At 33.5% G+C, this 9,065-nt stretch overlaps 1 protein-coding gene across 1 annotated transcript; it reads right to left on the bottom strand.

Annotated features, from left to right (window-relative positions):
* Positions 1-4,058: 4,058 nt before the first annotated feature.
* SLITRK6 (SLIT and NTRK like family member 6) lies at positions 4,059-6,742 on the bottom strand. The gene has a single exon (XM_061171021.1). The coding sequence runs from the start codon at positions 6,740-6,742 to the stop codon at positions 4,214-4,216; it is 2,529 nt and encodes an 842-aa protein (XP_061027004.1). The 3' UTR covers positions 4,059-4,213.
* Positions 6,743-9,065: the final 2,323 nt, after the last annotated feature.

Below are 9,065 nucleotides of genomic sequence, written 5' to 3'. Positions count from 1 at the left end.
AGACAGAAAGTTGTTAAAGAATATAATTTTAATAATATAATCATCTTATAATTCAATGATAAACAACTATTATGTCCTACAATTTATTATAGTTATAAGTCTCGGGGAATATTTGGCCAAATATCTATGTTTCAGGATGTATGGAATTGAAAAGTCACAAAGAAACATTGTATTTTTAATCACATGTGTGCTCCTCATCAAAGAGATCATTCTTGATTTGGCTGCCCAGATATATAGGACCACTCCTCCTTGTAATTGTCTCCTTTCCTATTATAAAAGATTGTCCTTGTATGATATCCCATCTTCTCAAGAAGAAAACTGCAGCCATCCATGCTTGAACCAACAAAGTGTTCGGGGAAAAGAAATAGCGAAGAAACCTCAAATTCATTGTAAAACCATTTTCCAATTACCAGGAGATCCAAACTTCTCTAAATAGTCAGGATTTTCTGAACATGGATACCCCTTTTCACGTAGAGATCAGCCTCCTCCAAAGATAATTATGTAGAACGTCTTATATATAAGAAATATTGTGATCTTCCCTTAGATATATATTTGTTTGATTGTGTTAAAAAAAAAACAGATTATTGCCCAACAATTCTGCAAGTTATTAGTATTCTTCTTCTTTTAAAAGTATCTTTGATTATACCTCTATTAGTTATCATAGAATAATAAATAATACAAATAAATTACACATATGAGACTATCTATCATTATCTATTTCATCTTTAGTAGTTCTCCAAAAAAAATATATATGTAGTCATATATATTTATACATATAATTATGTATGTATTGCCAAAAATTTCGTTCAGGTTTTTCTCTAACATCTTACGGAAAAACCCAAATGAACTTTTTGGCCAACCCAATATATGTAAAGATATAAACCAGTATATTAAAAATTTGCTTTTTAATGACAAGGGGATAGTCATATCACTTTTTTCAATCCTGGATTAAAGCTTAAACGTTTTAAAGTAATTGAATCAAAGCATGAGGGCAGCTTAGATGATACTGATACTTCCATTTACTTACTATTAGAGCAACAAGGAAAAACTTTCCTCCGTGATATGAGATTGATTCAAGAGGGAGAATCAGCATTATTGATATAATCCATTTTTATATAGATTGTAAAATTATCATCCCAGTATGGAGATCAATGGAAGATATCTGAAGAACACTGATAAATTTCCAATAAGTATTTTCATGGTTATTTAGTGAAAATAATTTGTTAAATACACATTAATACAATTTGTGTCTAACAGATTGACAGAATTGAAAGGGTTTCATCCAGTATGATTATACACTACTATCACAGTACTACAAACATTCAAGATTCAGACATGAATCAGAGCTTGCCCTGTTATGCAGTGAACAAAATGTAACTTCTGTTTAAATTTTTAAAAAAAGAACCCTTGGATAATGAAAAGTCTAATTTTTTTTGAATGCCCAGGTACAATGTAAATAAGGCTGAGGATAGTGAATTAGGATTTAAGACTCTGAATCTGACAATTAGTTGCAGAAAGAGACCACCTTGGCCTTGTAAGTAAATAATCAAACAGGGAATATAATAAAAAATATTCTGTAGTGGGAGGGAGAAGACATATGAAACACAGGTAAAATAACCAAAGTTCTGAGTGATTATCACAGGTCACAAGATCCATTAAGAGGTAAAGACCATCACTAGAGTTCCCACCTCTCAACTACTTGTAGTAGGGAAACAATTACATAAGAAAAGTTCCATCATGAATTAAACAGTTAAGCCCTTAAAATCTCTTACTCTTTGGAAACCATAACTATTCCTACATCATTGTAAGTAATATCCAGACTCTTATAGGGTTTCAGTATTGGGGTTGAACCTAATTTGGAGGATATTTTTACATGACTCCATAAGCAACTTTGTTCTGTCTTTGATTTTAAGTTGAAAAGTGAATATTATATATACAATGAATGAAGATTTAAAAAGAAATTTCCGTCACTCAAAAGAGAAGAATGTTCCTGAGGACATGTCTCTGTCTGCATTCATGGATCCATTCCAAAGATCCTGCAGGCACGGGGATTTCTTAAGTCTCTCTAATACCTCTATGCACTTGATTAGGATCAGGAAATATTGGCAGATACTCTACTGAGCAATAACATGAATTCTGCTCTTGATTTGTTCTTTTCTTTAGAATGTAACATTTAAATTTATGCTTTGGAGGGTTTACTACTCATTATTGCGCTGAATATTTTTTAGTGGATAAACATGTAAAGAATTACATATGCACCCAGATTTCCTTTTAGTAAGTGTTAATTTAAAAAAGAATTCCCATCTTTGTCCTTTCCAACCTTAAAAGTTAATGGAGAAATTTAGGTTTTCAATGGACCTTTTAATATATAATATTTTATTGCTTTATATTAATATATGCAATGATTTTTTAAAAACTTAGTGATATGATGTCATAATGGACTCATAACTGTACTTCATACCATGCCACACAGGCTCCTACTGTTTTTAACAGGGAAGTCTCATTCAAAATCAAAGCAACAATGTATATTTAGCTAGTAGTGCAGAAAGTTGAGTGTTGAAGACCAACACATTTAATAGAACATTCATGAATCACTAAAATAGTATAAAGTAAATGAAAAAATCCTTCCTCATAGGAAATATGTTCCTTCCTAACCCTGTGCATGGATCTGAGTGGCGTTCAGGAAACAGAACTAAATTACCTTAGTTCCATTTTGCCTTGTGAAAATCTGCTGTATGATTGATTGTATAATCAGAAAGAAGAAAATAAAATCATTTCTCTTTGTATTGAGTGGGAAAATGATTTGCCAGAATCAGACTTAAAGTTTGGCTCCATGTCAATCACACTGAGACACTTAATGGCCTTTTTGCACGTGGTGAAGAAACTGCTTCTGTGTCGGTGACAACAAACAGAAATCTTGTTTTTGCTTGTTTGTGCTTGTGTGCCTGCGTTCATGTGTATGCGTTAATCCTGACTTGACTGAATTACAGATTAGACTAACTGAAGAAAGCACATTTAAAAAGAGGGTTTTCATTTTAGTTTTATTGTAGTGAGCAGTATTTTTAATTTTCTTGAAAGGCACCCAAGAATAATTACCTTCATGAACCAAAAATATACAAAACTGTACAGAATAAATAGATCATAAAAATCTAGCTATACTTTCTTGTAAAATAAAGCTACATTGTCCCAGTCTTGAGACAACTTAAACCACTTACCCTTTATATGTGCCTTTTGCTACTAATTTATGGCAACTACCAGTTTACATCAATAAAAATAAAATAATATTTCCTATTTGCTTTACACCAGCAAATTCTTACTTGCCACAAGAAACATATTTCTACTGTGGTATTCAAATTTACAAAGGATTAATGCTATGAAAGAAACCAAACTTAATAGATGCACTAATCATATTTACAGTTGAATATCAGTAGCATTTAAAAAATATCTCAAGAATAAGAATTAAACTTTGAGCACAAATGACGTACCTTAATTCACAGCAGCATTAACAAGATTGTCCACACAAAATGTGCAGAAAAACCACAAAGTTTTCTTATTCATTCCACCTGAACTGTTAATCATTTTTATTTTTAAATTCAGAAAGCATAGCAGTGGCATTTTTTAATCATCAAAGGTTCAAAGTTATGAGCCACTCAGCCTATATAATTCAACCTTCCATTTTTTCTTTACTGTTACTATTTGTAATTTTAAAGTTCCAGTTCCTTTTGCCTTTATTGCAAGAAAACTAGGTGTGTCTAACAATTTACATTTTTGCAGTATATATACTGGTTTTATAAACAATATATTTCTTACATATTATAATTACATATACAGGTATACTTTTTAAATGACAAAATCCAATTCTATTTAATCCATGGGTAATATAACTCAAAAAAATAAAGATTGCTTAAATTTTGAACCCTTTTAGATGTGCAAGAGGACGTCTATGAAATACTTTATGTATATGGGAAAATATTACTATAATCCTTGAATGATTTACATGCAAGGATTTATTTTATTGGGGATAGATAAAATTGCCTGAAGACAATGCAATGGCTTCTCCCAGTGATCCCTGAGTTTCTTTTTCTTCTTTTTTTCCCATAGGATTACTACTGTGCTTAAGTTCTGATTGATGATACACTCATATAAGGCACTTATTTACAAGGTCTGGACTTAAGACAGAATCACAGCGTTTTTGCAAAAGCTTTCAAACTCTCTATGTTTGTTGCTCCAGGACTTCTAAGTAGTCAGGTTCAGCATGTAAGTTAGCTTTCAGCTCAAAATACTCATTTTTAGTCTGTTCCACTAATACCTTCCTTGGCCTTGAGTACATTAATGTCTCCATCAACTTTAACTCTTCATGGGCTCCTGGATAATGTACCTCCATATCAGGCTGAAGTTGAGCAATGTTTTTCCTTAGGTATTCTGTGATTCCCAGTTGCTGAAGTTCTCTTTCTTTCTCAAAAATGTTCCTATATAATGAACTGGCATCCTGGAAGGATAAAAATTCAGTGGATTGGTCTGTGACTTTGTACTTCATGTTTGATCCTGTGAGTGGGGAATGATTTTCTCGTTCTAAGAGACTTCTTTGGAGATGTTTTGTATCACTTCCCTCTTTCTCATTCCTTTCTTCTTCTTCTTCCAGATGCTTCGAGCCAAAGGATGGGCTTCTATAGACATGAACCACGGGGCTTACCATGTGCTGCTCATAGAGTGATGCTGTGGGTCTTTCAGTAGTGTGGTGAGTTGTTTTATGGCCGTACATGCTATATTGGAGATGCACAGGACTGTTGTCTCTCATCTGTTCATCAGCTTGTTTCTTTTTGTATCTTCTCCTACGGTGAAGAACAAGAACCACTATCCCTGCAGCACAGAATACGATAGTTATGAATACAATCAGCAGTCCTAGTATTAAAACAGATAGTGGTACAGCATCGGTAAGTGATTTAAAAATAGTGTCCGCTGTAGTTGTGGTTGTAGGAGTATTGACTATTACGTAACTAGTCTGAGTTGGCAGGGATGGGTTATTGACCAAACCTGGGCAAAGAAGTTCACTGTTGAGTGCTTTCAATTCCTTTTTGTCTAGGTGCTCCGGAGAGGTGCAGAGTATTTCATCTGTCACTGTGTTCTTACTTAATTTTTGTATCCATTGCTGCAATCCAACCAGGTCACAGGAACAATCCCAGGGGTTGTCCTCAAGGTCAATCTGGGTCAGTAAATCAAGGTCATCCAAGATATTACTTACAGGTAGATGGGTAAATTGGTTTGTTTTAAGGTTTACCCTCATTAGAGGAACCCCTGAAAAAATATGTGGTGGTAAAACTTGCAGGAGGTTGTTGTTTAAATAGAGGACTTTAAGTTTGGGCATTGGATTGAAGCTACCAGGTAATATTTCCTTAACGCCATTGTATTCAAGATATAAGTACTCAAGATTGTGGAGACCAAGGAACATACCTCCACTTAACTTAGTCAGATGGTTACCATTCAGATAGAGCTTTTGTAATCTTGTTAAATTCATAAACGATCCTTCTTCGAGAACCTCAATACGATTGTTTCCCAAGTGAAGCATTTCCAAAGTGAAGTATTCCACTAGATCAGACTTCATTAAGGTGTGAATAATATTCCCTGCAAGAATAAGCTTTCTAGGATTTTGTGGAGGAGGTTTTAGATCTGATAAGCTTTCAATATTGCGCTCTTGACAGTGTATTAGAAGCCCTGATGGGGAGAGTACTTTGCAGTTACAAGGAATAGGACAGTAGAGTCCTGGAAGTTGAGTGAATGGCTTTGTAATATAAGGTATTAAACCTGGTGCTTTGGTGGGTGGTTTTAAAAGAGACATGGTCTTGGTTGACATGCGACTATCACTTATTGAAGATGTTACTGCCAGATGCAATGATCCTGAAGGATCCTCGTGTTCTTCGTACACTGGTGGAGTGGGGCAAATTGATTCCTTTTTCAGCCGGCTTAGTATGCTTCCTTTGAAAAATGGAGGGCTGTTGCACACAATATCACCAATTATAGACTGAGGGGGCATGTTTTCCAACCAAAGTTTTAGCTGTAATAAGTCACAATTGCAGGCCCATTTATTGTCCTCCAACTGGAGATCCAATATTCTGCCAATGTGTTCTAAAAAACCAACATAAGGCAATGTTTGCAACTGATTTCCACGAAGATCTAGATGGGTTAAAGGAACAAATCGAAATATGTTTGGAGGAAGACTCTCAATAGCATTGTCATTTAAAATTAACACTTTAAGTCTGTTGAGCTTGCTAAAGGCACTTGGTTCAATCACTGTAATAAAATTGTTATCTGCTTGTAGGAATTCCAGGTTTTCCAGTCCATGGAAGGTATCCTCTTTAAGAATTTCTAAAGAATTGTGATTGATATGAAGTTGCTTAAGATGGCCAAGGCCATTAAATGCACCAGTCTCAATATCTGCAATATTGTTAAATCCAAGGTGTATTGAGATAGCATTGGTAAGCCCAGAAAAGTCATTTGTGTGAAGCATTGTCAAACCATTATTTAATAAACTTAAGTGGAAAGGTCGTGATGGTGGCACGCTTATTTGGGATAACTTCTTGATACCTTTCTCTTCACAATTTATTAGCATCGTGCTGTCTTTTTCCTCACAATTGCAAAGAGAGTCACAAGAACCTCTGGCTGAGGCAGAGGACATTGGTGATTGGGACTGTGAAGATATACAGGCAAGGAGAGATGAATACAAGAGATGAATCCAAAGCTTCATGTTGTCCTGTGATGGGTCTGATTCTGTAAGATAAAATGTAATAGCAATGGGCTTTAGTGGCCAGGAGCAGGGAGCAGATGAATCTGACATTTTCAAAATGATAGGTTTTCCTCTAAAAGGCAAAATATTATTATTCTGAATATATAAATACATTGCTGAGTCCACATTTTCTTTTACAAATATTTTTACAAATATTATGACTGGCAGGTTTATTTTACTTTTAACTTGCATTGTGATAAAAATCTAAAATTTAGGTCAGGGAGAATTTAAAATATTAAATCAATTGTCTTCACATCTACCAAATAATCTGCATTTTAATAGACGTGAGGGGTGCTGGCTAAATGGACCATTGATACTTTGATATGATGCAAAAATGTATACTTGAGAAGACCCTGGCTTTTTTATTTTTTAGCTCAAACTAGATGAATCTAAGGCTGAAGGATTACAATAAAAGACAAATATGTAGGTATTAGCTAGAAGCAGAGAGACCTGTAGGGAATTCAAAGATGATCGTTAGAAAGAATGTATGTTTGCATGCACTTCCTTTAGTTTTATTTTTGAACTGGATATCACAATATAACATCTAATAACTCTGTGTTTAACCTGCTTTGATTTTGGCTTAAGATACTTATTAATTCCATTATTTATTTAAAAACTTTGAGAAAAAATATGTCTCTATGTAGTAAAGCTGAACTTTATAAAAGATTTTGTTTTAACTATGTTGTCTAGGGCAGTTTGTATAAGCCTTGTAGTATCAGATATATATGCTTAAAGGCGTCCATTCAAATTTCACTTCAGTCACACTTTATATTGAATTTCTAGAGGTGGAATATTCACTGCTACTTTTAAATTCTACTATGAATAAGGTTAATATCATAAAAACTAAAGAAGAAAAATTGATCTTTAACACATATTTCAGGCTATTATAAAAGAACAAACAATGCCTCATATAAACTTCTAGCAAATGACTCCCTAATGAGGTCTTGAACCAGGCTTTAGGGCACTGATGTCATCACATAATTAAGCAGTTGGTCTTTATTATAAGGCTTAATTTGCAAACAATGAACTCTAAAGCAAGCTTCACTATATTAAAATATTTGAGGATATCTCTAATTTAGGAAATAAAAAATGACAGTTCAAGATAACAATATCACATATTCCAACTCCTTAAAAATTTAATACCTGCACCTGACATAGAAATTAAAAAAAAAAAATTCTAACTCTAAAATGACAGCAGTGGTGTGGTAAATACTTTGACGTCTAATGGTATCTAATTTTATTCCCTTATTTTAAATATTGCACTTTAAATTTATATAGACTAAATCAAAAGGTAAGGAAACACCACATCTTATAACTATTCAATTTTTGGAAATGATAACTGCTTTCATGTTTCTGGATGGAATGTGAACTTTGAATCTAATTAAAAATCACAATTAGATAATACATCCCAGAATCCAATCAATAATCCTGAAAATAAACTTTCATTCCATGAAAATACATTGTCTTATTGAAAACATGTATAGTATGAAGTTTCTGAAAGGTAAAAGGCAACCAAAGACATCAAACAATAGAGTCCCTTTCTATATAAAGGGAAAGTTAGCAGGCTGAATGTTTCCATAGGGAAATAGTTTGATTTTAAACAGCTCTGAGGGCTATTCTTAGAATCAAGCAGCTTGAAGTTGAAGTCTTCAACTTGTGGATTAGCTTCCACAAACACTGAAACTACTTTTCCATAGATTACCAAGAAAGAATACTATGCATTTCACCAGGCACAGTATCTTAAGAAAAGAGTAAATAACTTCCAGATGAGACTCTCTCCTCTCATTATTATTTTCTAATCTTATATGCATTTTATGCTCTTCAAAATGCCCTAGGGAACAGTTTCTAATCTTTTCAGAAATACACACAAATGTGAAAAGTGGTTCTATAATGACAATCTGATACAGTATTAAAGAGGTCAAAAAATCTCTATTTACATATTTTCAAGTCAGGAAAAAATAAAAGTGGTATACAAAATACAAAGAATCTTTTCATATTGTGCTTATATTTCAAATACAACAATGGTGTTTGGAAGTAATCTTCCCTTCAAAAAGCACAAATAATTCAGTTTCCAATAACAAACTGCATGCTGTAAAAGAAATAGTAGCATATTATTTTACTTGTTCTTCTCTACAGCCAGCTGTTGGACTAAATGTCTGCTGCTCACAGAAAACAGGCATCTGCTACAGCATTAGTTGTGCCAGTGAGCAAGAATGAAACTGGATATCCTTTAATGCAAAGTTATTTTTTTTTAAAGAGGCAAACAGAAATTCAATCACTTTGG

The sequence above is a fragment of the Eubalaena glacialis genome, chromosome 16, assembly GCF_028564815.1.
Source record: "Eubalaena glacialis isolate mEubGla1 chromosome 16, mEubGla1.1.hap2.+ XY, whole genome shotgun sequence".
NCBI lineage: Eukaryota > Metazoa > Chordata > Mammalia > Artiodactyla > Balaenidae > Eubalaena > Eubalaena glacialis.
Note: the sequence above shows the minus strand (reverse complement) of the source record. Positions and strands in the feature narration are given on the sequence as shown.